Genomic DNA, 19,023 nt, shown 5'->3' on the forward strand with positions numbered 1-19,023 from the left:
TCTTTGCCTGCTTATCGTATTCCAGCCAAAGTTGGTACTGAGATGCGCCCCTTCTGTGTGCCAAATTTCAAAGCAATCGGATATGGCGTTCGCATTTTATAGCAGTTTTTGTAAGTGTGCGAAAAGAGGAAGAAAAATAAGAAAAAAAACGAAGAAACTAAGCCAATTTGTGAAGTCGCATATCTTGAGAACGCTTGAAGCGATTGCACTCAAATTTGGAATGTGGAGTGCTGAAGTTGGAGGGCGTGTCCACAGTAAAAATCGTCTTGTTTCATCAAGGCAGCACAGAGCTACGGAGGTGCAAAAATTGCATTTTTGTTCTTCCTGTCAATATACTCACGGGTGTTGCGCGCCGGCTTCTTGGGCCGCACGAGACACTACCATGTGTCTTGATATATATATATATATATATATAATTTGTACAATTACTGATAAATCTGAATTAGTTAAAGTATTTAAAATCTGTTTCATCTTGTTCTTCTTCCTGTGGTAAAGAAAAAATTAAAGGTTAAAAAAGCCCTAAAGCTGGCCATAGGCCGGCTATGGGGGTATACAAATACAAAAAGGGGGTATACAAATACAAAAAGAAGTGAAATCTAATCCAAAACAGCCAAGCTGTAAAAAAAGAGTGTGACCCTCAGAAAGGCTATAGTGAAAAAAGATGTGAAATCCAAGGTGGCGGCCAAGAAATGGCTGTGATGGTAGGTTAATGGTAAAAAATTTAATAACAACAATTCAGGTGAATTTTGTGCCAAGACCAAGTGGCACCTGAATTGTCGTTATTAAAATCAAGCGGTACAAAATTCACCTGAATTGTCATTATTAAAATTTTTACCATTAACCTACCATCACAGCCATTTCTTGGCCACCACCTTGGATTTCACATCTTTTTTCACCATAGCCTTTCTGAGGGCCGCACACTTTTTTTACAGCTTGGCTGTTTTGGATTAGATAATATATATACTAAGGAGAGTATCCTACTCTCATATATCCCTGTAGAAGGGCGTATCATGAAGTTATGATGTAACAATTCTGAGTTCGCCCGTTTCTCTTTGTATAATTAATTATGTCATTAATTGAACATAATATCTATTGAACATGTGCCTAACAATGTTGCTAGCAATCGAACTAACTCGAGCTCTTAGCACTTTTCACTGAACTACAAGCGTATCTTCATGGGTTTAACACAACTGCATAGGCATTTTCTTGCCTGGCCATTCGTGAATATGACTTTCCTGAATGTTGTGATTGTAAGGTTTGTTCTATAACATATATCCATGGTGTAAGGCAAAAGGATGATTCCTACCCTACGAAATCACGAATCTTGAGTTTTTATAATAGGGGGTAGCAAAACTTGATACCATACTTTTACATAATGAGCAGCCATAAAAGTACAAGAATCATTAGAATTTTGCCAACATACTTGCCATACTAAGGCCAACATTTATTAATTCCTTGTTTCCCACATCACCCGCCTGCATGCCAGTTTTCCTATTAAATTTATTTAGAAATACAAATAATTTGTGTCAAAGATCAAGATACTCTAATAGAGCAGCTATCAACTCTAATATAACACTCAGCTAGCTTACTACAGCAATCAAAACCATTACTTATCTAGTGGGAGGCATTTTACTACGTAGCTACAAACTCCTCCAAAAAGTTTGGAAAGTGCTTTGTTGTTGTCTGTGACACATATGAAAAGCCAGTCCTTTGAAACACCTAGCCTGTTGCTTGAAACACGGTGGCTAGTGGACAGTGTATTGCACCATTTTGAAGGTTCACCAAAATAATGAAATTATATTTATTAATAATAATAACTGCCCACCCTCACTACCTGATTGCTAGGTGACAGGAAACAAGGAATAATCTTATTATTTTATTTATAATGTGCAGGACTCAGAATTGAGTGTAGCGTACATGTACAGATACAATTGATTAAAATATATAGATTATTTTCTATGTTGGCCTAAGAGCTGAGGATAGTTAGCACGCTAAAACTAAGCAAAATGTTTGACACCGCCATTAGGCCCCGCCATTAGGCCCCTATTTGGTGATTATTAGTTTCTCATCCACCACCCGCATCCTTCTTAAGCTACCGCATGGTAAGCCATTATTTACTCTGTGCATGCCCAGAAGAACACGTGATACCAAACTGATATAATTTTTTGTTAATGAACGCTACAATGCGCTATATATTGCCAGGAGAACTGTTGTTTTCCTTAGCAAATTGCTGCAGTACCAGTTGCAATCGTGTTCTATCGACTTCATCAAAGCAGGCTTTCAGTTGACTGTCGAAAAACAGTTGGTGATCACAAAAAGTAGAATCAGCTGGTGAAGGAAACGTTTGTAGTAAGAAAGAAAGACAATTTGGACAAGGTCTGTACATCAGTGTGTTAATATTATAAAATAATGGCATAATGGTAATACCCTCCCGCCCGCATCATAATAATTAGAAAGGCTGGATGAGAAACTAATAATCACCAAATAGGGGCCTTAGCCATAATACATTTCTTGACCAACAAAACTCGGAGCATGTCACGGAAAGGTTAACATGACCACACCTTAAAATGGCAACCCAATATACCTTCTGTGGGAAATTTAATTGGCTCAGTGATTTAAAAATAATAATTAACTCGACCATTATACAAAAGTAACTTAGATATTGCTGTAACAATATACACCTATTAAACTACTACCTATATACTTATTACTAGCTATGTACTTAATAACTTAGCCTTATTTATTTATTTATTTATTGTTAATCAGCAGGACCCTCCAGGGGTATAATGCTGATGTACAATTACATGTGTACAATTTCATAGTTACTTAACTATATAAGTATGTACAATTACTTAATTATATACATATGTACAATTACAATAATAAACTATAAAAATATATACAATTACGATAAGTTACTTAACTATATACATAGAAGGGGCTAATTTTTGCTTAAATTCTTCAACACAGTCAGTCTCAATAATCTCATCATCTAATCTATTCCATTCTGGTACAGTTCTTGGGAGGAAGGAATATTTATATACATCAGTTCTTGGTTGGTAAGGTACTAGTTTAAAGTTGTGTGAGTGTCGGGTCCGTAATACAGTAGATTTAAATGGGAGATAACAGTTCGGTATAATTAATAAATCATGTAGTAGCTACTTTATCTAATCCAAAACAGCCAAGCTGTAAAAAAAGTGTGCGGCCCTCAAAAAGGCTATGGTGAAAAAAGTTGTGAAATCCAAGGTGGCGGCCAAAAAATGGCTGTGATGGTAGGTTAATGGTAAAATTTTTAATAACAACAATTCAGGTGAATTTGGTGCCGCTTGGTCAATTGGCACAAAATTCACCTGAATTGCCGTTATTAAAATTTTTACCATTAACCTACCATCACAGCCATTTCTTGGCCGCCACCTTGGATTTCACATCTTTTTTCACCATAGCCTTTTTGAGGGCCGCACACTTTTTTTACAGCTTGGCTGTTTTGGATTAGATTTCACTTCTTTTTGTATTTGTATACACCAAAGCCGGCCTATGGTCTGCTTTGGGACTTTTTAACCTATCTTTTTTCTTTACCACAGGAAGAAGAAAAGATGAAGCAGATGTACCTTAAATATTTCTGATTTTATCAGTAAATGTACAAATTATATATATAATACATATATTTATTACAGAACTGTCCATGGTGGTTTCTTTGTAACTGAACACTCTTCAAGGTAACTTCTTCTAGCTGTTCTCTCTACAGGGTGATTTATTTGTAGCTGGATTCTGTACAGGTGATTTTTTTGCTGCTGAGCTCTTTACAGAATGGTTTCTTTGTAGCTGAACTCTCTACTAGGTAACTTCTTCTAACTGATCTCTCTACAGGGAGATTTGTTTGTAGCTGAACTCTCTACAGGTGATTTGTTTGCAGCTGAACTATCTAGATGATGGTTTCTTTGTAGCTGAACTCTCTACAAGGTAATTTCTTCTAGCTGAACTCTCTACATGGTGGTTTCTTTGTAGCTGAACTCTCTACAAGATAACTTCTTCTAACTGATCTTTCTACAGGGCAATTTGTTTGTGGCAGAATTTTCTACAGGGTGATTTCTTTGCAGCTGAACTCTCTACATGGTGGTTTCTTTTTACTGTAGCTGAACTCTCTACAAGGTAATTTCTTCTAGCTGATCTCTCTACAGGGTGATTTGTTTGTAGCTGAATTCTATACAGGTGATTGTTTGCAGCTGAGTTTTTTACAGAATGGTTTCTTTGTAGCTGAACTCTCTACAAGGTAACTTCTTCTAACTGAACTCTCTACAGGGAGATTTGTTTGCAGCTGAACTTTCTTCATGATGGTTTCTTTGTAGCTGAACTCTCTACAAGGTGACTTCTTCTAGCTGATCTTTCTACAGGGTGATTTGTTTGTAGCTGATTTTTCTACAGGGTGATTTGTTTGCAGCTGAACTCTCTATATGGTGGTTTCTTTGTAGCTGAACTCTCTACAAGGTGACTTCTTCTAGCTGATCTCTCTACAGGGTGATTTGTTTGTAGCTGAACTCTCTTCATGATGGTTTCTTTGTAGCTAAACTCTCTACAAGGTAACTTCTTCTAACTGAACTCTCTACAGAGAGATTTGTTTGCAGCTGAACTCTCTTCATGATGGTTTCTTTGTAGCTGAACTCTCTACAAGGTAACTTCTTCTAGCTGAACGCCCTACATGGTGGTTTCTTTGTAGCTGAACTCTCTACAGGTGATTTGTTTGCAGCTGAACTCTCCACATGATGGTTTCTTTAAATTTGTAGCTGAACTCTCTACAAGGTAACTTCTTCTAGCTGATCTCTCTACAGGGTGATTTGTTTGTAGCTGAACTATCTACAAGATAATTTCTTCTAGCTGATCTCTCTACAGGGTGATTTGTTTGTAGCTGAATTCTGTACAGGTGATTTGTTTGCAGCTGAGCTCTTTACAGAATGCTTTCTTTGTAGCTGAACTCTCTACAAGGTAACTTCTTCTAACTGAACTCTCTACAAGGAGATTTGTTTGCAGCTGAACTCTCTTCATGATGGTTTCTTTGTAGCTGAACTCTCTACAAGGTAACTTCTTCTAGCTGAACTCCCTACATGGTGGTTTCTTTGTAGCTGAACTCTCTACAAGGTGACTTCTTCTAGCTGATCTTTCTACAGGGTGATTTGTTTGTAGCTGAATTCTGTACAGGTGATTTGTTTGCAGCTGAGCTCTTTACAGAATGGTTTCTTTGTAGCTGAGCTCTCTACAAGGTAGTTTCTTCTAGCTGATGTCTCCACAAGGTCACTAGTTTGTAGCTGAACTTTCTACATGGTGGTTTCTTTGTAACTGAACTCTCTACAAGGTAACTTCTTCTAGCTGATCTTTCTACAGGGTGATTTGTTTGTGGCTGAACTCTCTACAGGTGATTTGTTTGCAGCTGAACTCTCCACATGATGGTTTCTTTGTAGCTGAACTCTCTACAAGGTAACTTCTTCTAGCTGATCTCTCTACAGGGTGATTTGTTTGTAGCTGAATTCTGTACAGGTGATTTGTTTGCAGCTGAGCTCTTTACAGAATGGTTTCTATGTAGCTGAACTCTTTACAAGGTAATTTCTTCTAGCTGATGTCTCTACAGGGTCACTAGTTTGTAAATGAATTCTCTACATGGTGGTTTCTTTGTAACTGAACTCTCTACGAGGTAACTTCTTCTAGCTGATCTTTCTATAGGGTGATTTGTTTGTAGTGGAATTCTGTAAAGGTGATATTTTTTGCAGCTGAGCTCTTTACAGAATGGTTTCTTTGTAGCTGAACTCTTTACAAGGTAACTTCTTCTAGCTGATGTCTCTACAGGGTCACTAGTTTGTAAACGAATTCTCTACATGGTGGTTTCTTTGTAACTGAACTCTCTACAAGGTAACTTTTTCTAGCTGATCTCTCTACAGGATGATTTGCTTGTAGCTGAACTATCAACCAGGTAACTTCTTCTAACTGATCTCTCTACAGGGTGATTTGTTTGTAGCTGAATTCTGTACAGGTGATTTGTTTGCAGCTGAGCTCTTTACAGAATGGTTTCTATGTAGCTGAACTCTTTACAAGGTAACTTCTTCTAGCTGATGTCTCTACAGGGTCACTAGTTTGTAAATGAATTCTCTACATGGTGGTTTCTTTGTAACTGAACTCTCTACGAGGTAACTTCTTCTAGCTGATCTTTCCATAGGGTGATTTGTTTGTAATGGAACTCTGTGCAGGTGATTTTTTTTGCAGCTGAGATCTTTACAGAATGGTTTCTTTGTAGCTGAACTCTTTACAAGGTAACTTCTTCTAGCTGATGTCTCTACAGGGTCACTAGTTTGTAAACGAATTCTCTACATGGTGGTTTCTTTGTAACTGAACTCTCTACAAGGAAACTTCTCCTAGCTGATCTCTCTACAGGGAGATTTCTTTGTAGCTGAACTCTCTACAGGTGATTTGTTTGCAGCTGAACTCTCTACATGATGGTTTCTTTGTAGCTGAACTCTCTACAAGTTAACTTCTTCTAGCTGATCTCTCTACAGGGTGATTTGTTTGTAGCTGAACTCTCTACATTGTGGTTTCTTTGTAGCTGAACTCTACAAGGTGATTTCTTCTAGCTGAATTATCTCTTTCTATAGTTGCATGAATTCCCTACAAGGTAACTTCTTCTAGCTGATCTCTCTACAGGGTGAATTGTTTGTGGCTGATCTCTCTACAGGGTGACTTGTTTGTAGCTGATCTCTATACAGGTTACTTGTTTCTAGCTGATCTCTTGAATTCTCTTCGGGTGACTGCTCTATTAGGATGACTGCTCTATTAGAGTATCTCGATCTCGCACTTGCTACACCAAGTTGGATTTCGTGTTATAACTCCGTGGCTTTAAGTCTGATTCTTCTACGCCATTGAAGAGCCTTTCTAAGATGATAACTCCATCTGTACAGCAATTTTCAAAGCATTACCCCAAGCGGTTTACCTGGTAGGCGTGGCAAGCAGTCGTTTTTTATTAGCTGATCTCGATTGCGTAATTGTTACACACTGTTGGTTTTTTCGCTGTATCTTCCTGGTTTTTAGCTCGATTTCTTTCAAACCACAAAAGGTTTGAGGTTCAATAGTTAACCTATTCACCCACCGATTTTCAGCTTCTTCCCATACGCGGTTTACCCTGTAGGCGTGACAACATATTGGTGTTATTTTTCGTGAATAATCGCTCATAACTCTTTGCCTGTTTATCGTATTCCAGCCAAAGTTGGTACAGAGATGCGCCTTTATACCCCCCTTCTGTGTGCCAAATTTCAAGGCGATCGGATAACGCGTTCGCGTTTTATAGCAGTTTTTGTAAGTGTGCGAAAAGAGGAAGAAAAACAAGAAAAAAAAAACGAAGAAACTGAGCCAATTTTTGAAGTCGCATATCTCGGGAACGCTTGAAGCGATTTCGCTCAAATTTGGAATGTGGAGTGCTGAAGGTGGAGGGAGTGTCCACAGCAAAAATCGTCTTGTTTCATCAAGGCACCACAGAGCTACGGAGGTGCGAAAATTGCGTTTTCTTTCTTCCTGTCAATATACTCACGGGTGTTACGCGCCGGCTTCTTGGGCCGCACGACACACTACCGTGTGTCTTGATATATTTTTATACCTCGCCGGGGCGTACCTCGCACAGTATTGCCTTACCAGTCACAATAGCTCCCTCCAGTATGCAATAGATATTTAGTAGGATCAAGGAAATTATCGGCTTCGCGAAAATTTGCAAACAACGAGGTCGCCAAGGACCTAATCCACAGCCGGGAGTACACTGATCCTGATCGCCATTACTATGCGTGTATAAATTCGCTGAACCATCCTTTCTGTCCTGCTTTCTATCCTCCATGTCTCAAGAGAAAGTAACACCAATCACCAAAGGTGTGGTGTGATCGAGCGGAGGGGATATAAACTCGGATATCAACAACACCCACCAAAGAATACTAATAACTCACTAATAAGTAATATCCGGATTCCGTGTATGAGGTTGATTCCGGATGGTAGGCGTTATATGGAATAATAGAAGATCAGCCTCCAATGATTTGTTGTGACTTTTGATGTCGGTGAATAAATTTAAAAAGCAGCTAGAACGCCTCGCTGAAAAAGAAGGCAGGGTGAGAGTCTTATGGAAATGTAACTGTTTATAGTGTGAAGGTTTCAGTGAAGGCAACTTTAGTGCCTGGCGTAACTCCGTAAATTTCACCTTAATGGGATGTAACCCCTATTATTATTGTTGACTTTAGAGATTGTTCTTAAATTGGTTAAAAGATTCTTGACACACAGGCACTCACTGTAGGTAGATCTGCGACTGCGGTCGAACTCCTAAGTCACAGGTCAAGGCCACCAAATCCGTGCAAAGTCAACAGTCAAGGATAAAATTTCCAACCCACAATTGAAATATCATTGCTAAGTCACAGGCCAAACATTGAAAAAGGCTCTTAGTCACAGGTCACAGTGAAATTTTGGCAAGTAAAGACTTCGACCGTGGTTGCAGATCTACCTACAGCGTGTACCTACATGACACTTCCTTGTCCTGGTGTTGGTAGTCTGTTCCACATACTAACCGTTGATGGAAAAAGAGTAGTCAGCCCTGGTTGCTGGCTGTATAGACTTACAGGGGTGGCCTCGGAAGAGGTTAGAATGTTAGGGGTAGATTTAAGAACACTAACCAATATATATATATATATATATATGTATTTGATTGTAATACTCATTAGTGTGTTGCCCCTGGTGGGCTTTGCTAATTAACAATAACAATAGAATGAGGTGCGCAGCGTTCGTAATAAAATGCGGGCCCCACAAAACCTGAACACGTGTGCCATTTGTAGTGGCAAGTGTTTCGTGGTGAATCTTGTTAATCTGGAGAGGTTAAAGAATGCCTAAGTCTTGCAGTGTTCCTGAGTGTAAAAATCATCACCCGAAAGGCAATAGGGTACATTTCTATGCTTTTCCTGCTGATAAAATTTGACGAGCTGCATGGATAGCTGCCATTAGCATTGAAAACTAGTCGCTGTCCAAGTCTTCCTTGGTGTGTTGTACTCATTTTTATTTCAGATAAGACTACACTATCACAATTCTCCATATGCTTCATTCTCATGCAGTAGGGGAGAAGAGTGATGATCAATTTCATCCTGACTACATAACTACAATTTTTAGGTTCGTCAAATCAACAGAGCTAAATGACAAAGGCAGTTGGAGAAGTACAAAATTATTCTCAAAATATGAAAATCAAAAGGTTAAGAGCAGCATTGTCACAATTAGACAAGGAGTATGTGAGGAAAGATGAATCACGGAATGAAACTGAGCAATTGACTTGAAAATGAGCAAGTTTCGAATGATAATGAAGAGGCCCAGAATGCTAGCGAACATCAGAATGGAAATTAAAATAAAAATTTTAAAAATATGAATGGAGAGGCCCAGAATGTTAGTGAACTTCAGAATTACAATGATCAAGCAACAAATAAGACAGTGCCAATATTGACGGTTGACAAGGAATGTCAAACAGAAGATGTTGTGTTTATTACTGCCCATCAGCCACAGACATTACCATTCAACCAGCAAACATGAGTGATGACAAAAAAGTGAAATATTATACAGAATAACAAATTTACCCCATTCTACTTTTATTGTTAAACTTTTTGTTGCCAGGAGTGAAATCAATTGAGAGAAGCTTAAACCATTTTCAACAAATAGTCATGGTTTTAATAAAACTACATCTGAATCTTGAAAATAATGACTTGGTGTATCTATTCAGTGTTTCACAAATCAATCATTTCCGGAATGTTTTTAAAATGGATGTCATGCATAGGTCATAAGCTAGGTCCTCTGATTCAATGGCAATGTCGTGATGAACTAAGGAAAACTATGCCAATGGGTATTATTCAGCAAATGTATTATTGATTGCACCAAAATCTTTATTGACCAGCCATCTGATTTGAAAGCTCGTTGTCAAACATGGAGCAACTACAAACAACTACCATTAAAATTCTAACAACTGGCATTACGCCCCAAGGGAGAAAACTCCACCATTTACCAAAGAAATGAAGTGGTGTATAAAAGGCAAGAAAACCAAAAAAAAAAAGAGTTTGAGTCCTGTAGTCCAGTCCAGTAGTTCAGTCCAGTGAATGGATACACCCAGAAGGAAGCAGCTGAGTAGATGTGAGATTGACTGATCACGTGAAATATCGTATTTCCATATACATGTTGAATGTGGCATAAAATTGCTGAAGCAAAGGATATTACAACACCGACTCCCACTGGGGAAAGAGGTATTCTAAATTATTCCATGGGGGTGTTCACACAACAAATTATAGATCACAGATGTTCAGCTGTGCCTGTACTTGATAGTAATGCGCACTATCTTCCTTTAGTTTAAAGCTATCACCATCAATATCATGTTCAAGGATTTAGTCACTGGAGTAGGAAGGACATGGGATTTCCAAGGTTCCAATTCCATGGTAATCACACGATATAATCCCATCCAGGGATGATGCACTAAGAGAAACAGGGGATAAACAACCCACAAGTACTGATTCCAAAGTTACTGTGCTCAGGCGAAACACAAATTGAGCCTTGCTTCAGATTCATGCTCACATCCCCACACAAATAAACATGGTCAAAATAATAGCTTGAACTTACCAAGTAGCAGAACTTTTAGAGATTCATGATAACAAACTGCTTTTACAAGTGACTGTGAAGATTGTGCCACATTTCTAGATGCTGTGGCTTTAAACCGTGATGCAGTGACTCTACCAGCCCTATCGAAACCGTAATTTGGAGTTGGCCTGCTTTCTAGTACGTTACTCAAGTTTTGAGGCTTGTTCAGCATCAACATTCAGTGAGTCATAAACCTCTGTGCATTTAAATTATAGCTCTGATAAAGTATATCTAAATATTTTGCACTGTACAATGTGGATAGGCAGGTTGGTAACTCTCGCAAACAACAAACCTATCCGAATACTGTAATACAGTTGACCGAATGGAAGCTGAAGGATTAACAAGGGATAAGCCATTAAAGAAGCATTCCAGTGTTATTGCTGTATGAGCTGTGCAGCTGTTGATGATGTGGTGGTCCATCATTTACTGCTAAAATGATCAGGAAACATCTTCTTTGAACATTTTGGTTTAACAAACTGGATCTCTACAACAGTGCAAAATGTGGTCTACAGAAAACAAGCAGATAAACTTGAGCGCAATTAATATTGGTGCATACCGGTCCAGTAGTGTCAAGCCATCGGAATGTGATAGCTGTTTCCTGTTGCTTTCGTATTCAATCCAAATTATGTAATGCATCAATGTGTGAGCGTGCTTCGCCAGCACCAGCCACGTAATTGCAGTGTGTACACTATTTTTCCATCATCCCTGCATCCAACCCATGGTCTTAGAGGTGGACTACTCATGTTTTGGCTGTGTTTATATAACCTATTCAGAGAGTTTATTTTAGCTATTCATTTATTGACACATCTACACTACTTTTGCTGTCATCAACAATGTGTTATCTGATAGCTTGGTAAGAAGCACTTCCTCTACTAATCCAGCTGCAAAATACGCATACCCTTCTGTGCTTTTGAATGCTTTCAGCGCCTCCTTTGTGTAAGAACTTGGAGAGTTCAGCAAATACACGCATATATCTGTGAATGTCAGACACTCCTGTGATATTCATCAGTTGGCAGTAAATACAGTCTGTACTCATCCCTAACATCCTCATCTTGTACTGTATAATCTTTGCTCAATTATTTATGATAGGGCTAAAACGAATATACCGAATATTCGAATTTGTATTCAATTCGACTTCGTTCGAAGGAATTATTGAATTCGAAACATCGAAATTACAGTAAAGATGGCGGACACTAGTAATGAGGAATCTTTGTCAGTCTCTACAACATCAGACACTGGACTAGAGATGTACCAATAATCGGATTGGTGATCGCGATCGGTTGCTGATTTGCCTTCCATATTCAGTAATAATGGGCACAAACGCTCTATGAATCTATTAGTTTGCATGGCCAGCTATCAAAAGCCTTTTTGCTCGCTACAAACAAACAGAAAGCCTCTCTACACTATTCTATAAAACGCTAAGTTACGAGAAGCCATACAACTGCGCGTGTGAGTACTGCTATTAGTGTTAAAGTATTCTTACCCAGAACAGTAGCTGTTAGCTGCACTTTAAGAATAAAAAAACTGCACTACAGGAAAACTAAAGTGATCACCTGTGTATTTCAGCCATCTTGGTAACTAATCAAAATACGGAGTAATCCGGACAAGGAAGCATGTATCATAGTAAAATATTTGTGGTGCCTAATTGTCTGGGATGTGTAATAGAGGCCACACCACCATAAGTAGTTGTGCAATATAGTAAAGTTACATTACTTCTCTTTTCTCAATGCTACAAATCATTAGAATATGTACCATGAAACCACCTAACTTCAAAGCCAAATTTCAGGGTACATATCTTATAAACCCTGGCTGGCCATGGTACATTTAAGTTAAACCATGGCTGGCTATGGTACATTTAAAATAAACCATGGCTGGCCATGATACATCAGTCTTTTTGAGAGCCACTTACTTTGCATGGTTGTCGGATGCACCATTCTTGTTGTCGTTCTTGTGACTTCATTGTCTAGTTTATTACATTCCATTGTTACAACTCTCCAATGCTAGAGTGACCTCTCTATGTTCTAGAAGGGGTGACCACTGCCCAACTAGTTCACAACATGGCATGGTTTGAATACATAGCAGTGGAATCAGTCAGCCCAATACAAGACAAAGTGGGCTGGCCGATACAATGTGAATGTATTCCAGTATGCTTAACTATGTTCTAAAAGTATTCTACAATGTGACTACTTCACACTATGCTTCTGGTAGGCTCTGTGACAGTTTTGCTAATGATGAGTTGATATTCCTGGCCTAAAAAGAACCCAGTGGCTTAAACACAGCATTGTACAGCTCATTTCAGCTGGTTCTTTACTTTGTTTTCAGTACTGTTTTATTAAGTGTCTAATCAAAAGCTTATTATACATTTTACTTTTGTTATTATTCGGTGCTGAGTTGTGTTAGATATAGAAGAGTGTACAAGAGCCATTCTAAGTTTAGTAACCTGAGTTGATAATGTGAGGGTAGTGTGAACGGGCTGTTAGTGCATCAACTGACCTGGAAAATAAGAATGCCTTGTCAATCCTGAAATTTCCATATTACAGGTTCAGTTTTCATGCTCAAACATGTAATACTTTATTTCATTTTGTTTGTAACTCTAGTACATGTTGTTTTGTTCCAGGATAATGACATCCTGGATATTTTGCATCAGCTAAATTCATTTCCAATGACTCTAAGTATCTTGAAGGTATGTAATATCCGTATGTAGATCATGCTTGGTACAATGAAACTTGTCTATCCTAGTCAATTTTGAGTAAGTTTCTGACCTCATAGAGTAGGTTAGTAGGTGTGCATTAGACAGTTGACGTTATTATACATACACTGACCATATCAGAGTGTTGTCACTGAATTCTACTGTATATTGCTCTACTGTAGGAGACTCATATTGGGAAGACGGTGAACACATTAAAGAAACGCAAAGGCATCATCGGAACTACTGCCTTACAACTGGTAAATTCTTGGAAACAGTTGGTGACTGATGTTAACAAGCCAAAGCCTAAAATTGTGGTAGAGGAGAGTCGTGATGACTATGAGGCTGAGGAACCAGTCGATATGTATAATCGTTCAAGGTGAGCCATGATGTGTCTGTTGTATTAGTCTTCAAAGTATTGGGTGGGAGTTGGGTAATTATTTAATAATAATAAAAAAAACTGGCAAACAGAATAGACCTCAGTTGGCCACATTGAGGCACTACCGTATACGTAAAAAGTTTCGAGGTAGAAAACTTTCGTAGATGAGCAACTATGGCAAGATTCAGAGGAAAGTTTTCATAGCTAGGCAGTCACAATAGCTAATGATATGCATAATTGCTAGATTCGGAGGAAAATTTTCGTAGGTGAAAGGTGATCTATGAAATCTATGAAAATTTTCCACCTCAAAAATCTTTACATATGCAATACTGCAATTATTTTGTTAACACACACTTTTCTATTATGTGTCTGTTTGTCTGTCTGTGTTTAATCTCTGAACTCTTGGTTATATTGTAGATCTTAAGGTTGACAGAAAGTAAAGTTACATTAGAAACTGTTAGACAAAACAATTTTAGTTATTAGTGCTCTTGTTCTGATTTGTGTACAAATGTATGGAATTGTTTTTGGTGAGTTTCTTGTGCTGAACAAATGCTGTGCTTTCAAATAGTAACCATCTAAAGAAGTTATAGGCACAACATATTTTACTACTATGTAGCTAGCTGATATGCCCAATCAAAATGCTTTTAAAGCTCAGAGAGTAAACAAGTATTGTAAATTATGATTGACAGCACTTCCAGTAGGCAATGTGATATTCTGGATACCCGTGTCCATCTTTAGAGGCATTACCTTTGATACCATGATTACTGGGGCTGATCAGCTTGCCACCTTCCTTGTTAGCTATCAAGGTGTCCTTTGTTCTTTTAAGAAGGTTTCCACTATGTAAAAACGCAGGTGTTGTAATGACTGAGTGAGTGTGTGTGTGTGTGTATGTTGGTTTGTAGAGTAAAGAAGTCACCATCTAGTCTGAGAACTTTCAACATGTTTGAGGGTGTTGAACAGCCGTCATATTCACAAACAAGATCACGATCTCCTTCGCCATTATCTTCGACATTATCCCTCTCACTGTCACCAGAAACACCGAGTACTTCCAAGTACTCTCCAATTACAGAAAGAAGAAGTCTGTCACCTCAACCATTCTCTGGTGCCTCAACTGCAAAAAGAAAAGGTAAAGTTGGAACCATTGTTTCCAGTGATAGTGTATTTTGTTTACTTTCTAGTTCCTATGATGGATTCTCCTACTGAATCAGTGGCACTCTCTAAAAGGTCACGCACACAAGTGTACTCAGGGAAGAGATCGGGATCTCAAGGTGTGTATGTATGTGGATTCTTGTATTTTAATTGTTCTCCATAGCCGTCCTTTCACTTTTTGAACTGGCATTAAAAGTTTTAATGGCGAACATAAATGGTAAGATATTTTCTTTCTTTAACAGTATAGACAGTGTCTTGTGTAGCATTAGAAGAAGTAAAGGGAGTGCCATATCGAATTATGGAGCCAGTTCTAGCCAGGTAACACTTGATACACTAAATGTATGTTATATGTCAAGTGTTTAGGTGTTCACCTGCACAGCTTCAAAGACTAGAAAGCTTTAATCCAGTTAGTGTTATGTAGTGTTTTGTATCACACATAAATAGCTGTAATTTATAGCACTTTCTTGGTCGTGGCGATGGTTTATGGCACAAACACTGCCAGAAGGAATTTAAAGGAGTCCATCCGAGACCAGGACAGTTGTGGAGAGACTTATATATGGTACTAAAATGTTACACAAATGTAGTCGTATATACTTGCTGATTCCTATCAGAAACAAGTTGAAGCAAGGGAGGATAGATTGAAAAAAATATCTGACAATATTAGTGCCAGAAAAGCTCAGCAAGAACCAGGTGTGTGCGTGTATGCTATCTTGTACATCATGTGTAGTATGTGGTGTTGCAATACAGTTCGCACTGTAAAAATGGCTGAGGCAACAAGAATGAGACGTCGTAGAACTGCAACACCATTCAATAACACATTCATCACACCTTCAAACCAGCCAAAATCAGGTACCTATATCCATTTTCATTATGTACTGCTCATATTTACTGACCCCTTAGTGACACCGCTGATGAAGAAAGCACGTGACATGGCCAAGGAAAGGCATGTCTACTTGTAATCTGTGTATCTCATTGACTTGCTGTTTATTAATAGATCTATGATGTTTGGAAAATCAAGGAGATGAAAAAGGCATTTATATCACCACTCGCCCACCCACCCACCCACACCGCTCGATCCCTGTACAGCACATTCAATGTGACAATTGAAAATTTGTACATAAGAAAACTAATATATACTATTTATTTGAATAACTTTAACTTCTTAAAATATTTTTGTATGTCTGACTTCTCGTATGGCTTTGTTGCCAAACAAGTAGCTATATTTTCTGGTTGTTCTGTCCATAATTTGAAATCCATTTTGTCATCTTGAAGTGCATCAGCAATTCCAACTAATTCTGCCTCATCCTTGGCCTGTTTATATATAAATATAATTGCAAACAATAAAGTAATCGACTGTTCTATTAGACTTTAGAGTAGTTACCACAAATTGGGTTGAATGTATACGTGTTCTCACCTCTACAACGACTTTGCGCATATTATCCAAGTTCTTGAAGTAAAGTTGAGTGTTAGGGTCTTCTCTAAACTGATGCAGTACTGCTGCAGATGCGTGACATGCTTGAGCAACTATTGCTCCAATTGGCCATTTTTCTACTCGCAATAAATCTCCTCTTAGTGCTATGTACTGTACAAGGCCACAAGCGACTCTTTCTGCCATTTTACTTGGTCTTTCAACTGTCGGTGATTATCAATTTCTAGCTAACGCACACCTGTTCGTTCTAATTAACGCCATCATGACAGCTATAGTTCTTTACAAGCGAAGTTACTTTAAAGTGTAAATGTTGTGGATACCAATTGTACTAGCGTTGCTTGTTGTACTCTTATGCCAAATCCCCAGAGGTGGCTAGGTGCAACAAGGATCTCCTGCTCATAGTGATCGAGAGCCAAGGTTGAATGAAATGCTGTGCAATGTTCTTTTAGACAAGGTCACATAAAGTGACATCTTACCTTCAGGAACAGAGGTAGCTATAAACTGAAGGTGTCACGTGTATTACACATTTTATACCAGGTAAGTTGGTCAGTAATGCTGACTTAGTTGACCCAGTAGGCAGTAGCATACAATCCCATGGCCAATAAGTGGGTGTGGTATCCCCAGGCCTGCCAACCTAGGAAACAGAAAAACCTTGAGACTTGGTCTTGACATCCAGAACGGACTGCTGTATCTGCACATTATTATAGGCAGACACAGCAAGTTGCAACTGCCCCCATCCCATACGATGGGCAGGTAGGCCATGTACCAAACAACAAAAATACACATGCCCATCTTCATATGGGCATCAATATAGCATTTAAAACATGTTGTGCATCACTAATCCATGCATGGAATAGCTAGACCTGCAGTAAATGTGTGCATGAGTCTTATTTCACCAGCTAAATGTACTTACTTGAAAGTCATTGTGTTGAAACAGTTACTCTTTTATTGTTGTGAAGTTGTAACGTGACTGGACTGTGGAACAATCTTGATATAAGCCACTAGGTGCTTATAATATCACGTGATGACTTAGAGATGTGTCAATTTCATCATAGAGGCTGAAAGCAAACACATAGTACATACCATTTGTATAGGCTACAAACCCAGGAAAGCCGGTGCTCTTGTATGGGGTCTCTTGTGTGACGTGCAAACCAAGTGCTTCAGGGTTGGTAGTCTGATCAGTTCTGACCACTTAAAATCAACCCCAGACCTTGCTCCAAATACCCTCCAATGTATTGGTATTAAATAGAAGGCGAATCCTTGCCACAATTAATGCCCACCTTTATAATCACGTGATCTTGCCTCTATTATTAAATGTACCTGGGGAAATCCCCTGAGAACTGGTATTCTGAGAGCCCTGAGCTTGAAAGTGAAAGAAATCATGAGTTTTACAGTGATGATCCGTGAGACTTAACTAAAAATCCTTGAGTTTAGAGCTACTGCTTGTGAGACCTTGAGCTTGGTAGTGAAATCGTGAGTCTCACGGTAAACCCGTGAGGGTTGGCAGGCCTGTATCCCTACAGATGGCAAACACATTCACATAAGTTTCTTGAGTATGTACAACTGTATTGAGCTTGCTCATATGTGATCGCACATGATCTCATCCTGAGACTCACATAAGCAACCCAGATAATCTGGATGACCTGCAGCTGACCCACTTACAATACTGCTTTATACTACTGATGCTGTGTTTTGGTTACCAACAGTAATCATGTTTGGCATGTGCATTGTTGCTCTTTTGACGTGGATTTTGCTGTATTTGCCTTTTTGCAAAAGGTGATAATCAAACGACTTACTAGACTGTAAAGTAGTTATTGCCAGGCAATGACTACCATTCACGTGCAGTAAACTCTTTGAAGTATAAAAGTTAGAGGATTAGATCACATTTAATTAGTTTGACAATGTGAAAGTATGTTAGCACATCATAATCTAGCCTGCTGCAGCCACACCTACTTATCAGTAGTATTGCAGTCTGAAGGTATGCCATGTCTGTTGCTGTCTGCAGGCTCATGTGGAACCACACCCTATTGTATGAGATGTAGTCTAGTCTTCGGGGTAGGCCAGATTCTTTCATGAGGCACACTGCCACACCCACTTCAATATTGGAAATGTGTAATAGCAAATTTAATTTATCAGTACGGTGAGATGAAGGTTGTAGGTATTGCACCTACTTACAGGAAATGTATCTCGCTGTCTGTTAGCTTACATGGAACATGTTCACTGACTATTCATTAATTATAAACCTTACCACCGTACCCTTATACTTAACTGTCTTAACATGATAGTCAAGCGCCCAAAATGTAGCTCAGTTTTGGTTCAGTTTTAATAAAATCCTATAGTGTCAGCAGTAGTGACCCGGTCCTTGTACCTCCCTTGTTTCATTGCTTTTTTTATCTGTCGTCAAATATAACAACTTTTCGTAACATAATTCATTACCATTGCATACCACATCAAAGGAAAGAATGACATCAGACACACTTATCACACAACTGAACACATGCTCCAATTATTGTCAATGACTGAAATGCAAATTTGCCATTCTACTTCTTTTCAACCATATTATCTATGGTTCAACCTATTATACAGCTTTACAAATGAAGAACAGTACAAGAAGTGCAATCAATCCAGTCAATATTGATGTGGTATGGAATATGGTGATTCGAGTGGAACTAAGAAACTAATAATTAGCTTAATATTGGACATATTTCATCA

The 19,023-nt window shown here is 38.6% G+C and overlaps 3 protein-coding genes across 5 annotated transcripts in view; 1 reads left to right on the top strand and 2 right to left on the bottom strand.

Annotated features, from left to right (window-relative positions):
• LOC136249863 (solute carrier organic anion transporter family member 4C1-like) overlaps window positions 1–7,976 on the bottom strand; it is a 35,818-nt gene extending 27,842 nt beyond the window's left edge. Inside the window, exons 1-2 of the mRNA XM_066041987.1 lie at window positions 7,958–7,976; window positions 7,666–7,924 (exon numbers count right to left, since the gene is read on the bottom strand). Of these exons, the coding sequence (XP_065898059.1) occupies window positions 7,666–7,861 (196 nt within the window). The 5' untranslated portion in view covers window positions 7,862–7,924; window positions 7,958–7,976. The remainder of the gene's footprint in view (window positions 1–7,665; window positions 7,925–7,957) is intronic.
• A 13-nt stretch (window positions 7,977–7,989) lies between these two features.
• LOC136249865 (transcription elongation factor B polypeptide 3-like) lies at window positions 7,990–16,153 on the top strand. 3 transcript variants are annotated; one of them, XM_066041990.1, is made up of 14 exons: window positions 7,998–8,126; window positions 12,694–12,779; window positions 13,286–13,351; window positions 13,540–13,733; window positions 14,636–14,859; window positions 14,912–15,001; window positions 15,046–15,099; window positions 15,146–15,200; window positions 15,246–15,288; window positions 15,340–15,441; window positions 15,494–15,572; window positions 15,630–15,731; window positions 15,783–15,825; window positions 15,877–16,153. In XM_066041990.1, the coding sequence occupies exons 2-14, from the start codon at window positions 12,726–12,728 to the stop codon at window positions 15,905–15,907; spliced, it is 1,137 nt and encodes a 378-aa protein (XP_065898062.1). In that variant the 5' UTR covers window positions 7,998–8,126; window positions 12,694–12,725; the 3' UTR covers window positions 15,908–16,153. The 3 variants fall into 3 exon arrangements, with proteins under 3 accessions (XP_065898060.1, XP_065898062.1, XP_065898063.1); XM_066041988.1 differs by lacking the exon at window positions 12,694–12,779 and having other exon boundaries at window positions 7,990–8,126; XM_066041991.1 differs by lacking the exon at window positions 7,998–8,126 and having other exon boundaries at window positions 12,682–12,779.
• On the bottom strand, window positions 15,978–16,564 carry LOC136249866 (putative peptidyl-tRNA hydrolase PTRHD1). Its single transcript, XM_066041992.1, has 2 exons — window positions 16,297–16,564; window positions 15,978–16,193 (listed from the first exon to the last, which is right to left on the bottom strand). The coding sequence occupies exons 1-2, from the start codon at window positions 16,495–16,497 to the stop codon at window positions 16,023–16,025; spliced, it is 372 nt and encodes a 123-aa protein (XP_065898064.1). The 5' UTR covers window positions 16,498–16,564; the 3' UTR covers window positions 15,978–16,022.
• Window positions 16,565–19,023: the final 2,459 nt, after the last annotated feature.

This window comes from Dysidea avara, chromosome 3 (assembly GCF_963678975.1).
Source record: "Dysidea avara chromosome 3, odDysAvar1.4, whole genome shotgun sequence".
In the NCBI taxonomy this organism is placed as follows: domain Eukaryota; kingdom Metazoa; phylum Porifera; class Demospongiae; order Dictyoceratida; family Dysideidae; genus Dysidea; species Dysidea avara.

Excerpts from the sequence above, each read along its gene's own strand:
- LOC136249865 (XM_066041988.1), top strand. The coding sequence starts at position 8,070 with ATGTCGGTGAATAAATTTAAAAAGCAGCTAGAACGCCTCGCTGAAAAA. Across the intron at positions 15,002-15,045 it reads GAAGAGATCGGGATCTCAAG|CCGTCCTTTCACTTTTTGAA; the intron begins GTGTGTATGTAT and ends TGTTCTCCATAG. Across the intron at positions 15,289-15,339 it reads GACTAGAAAGCTTTAATCCA|CACTTTCTTGGTCGTGGCGA; the intron begins GTTAGTGTTATG and ends TGTAATTTATAG.
- LOC136249866 (XM_066041992.1), bottom strand. The coding sequence starts at position 16,497 with ATGGCAGAAAGAGTCGCTTGTGGCCTTGTACAGTACATAGCACTAAGA. Across the intron at positions 16,194-16,296 it reads TGCGCAAAGTCGTTGTAGAG|GCCAAGGATGAGGCAGAATT; the intron begins GTGAGAACACGT and ends ATATATAAACAG.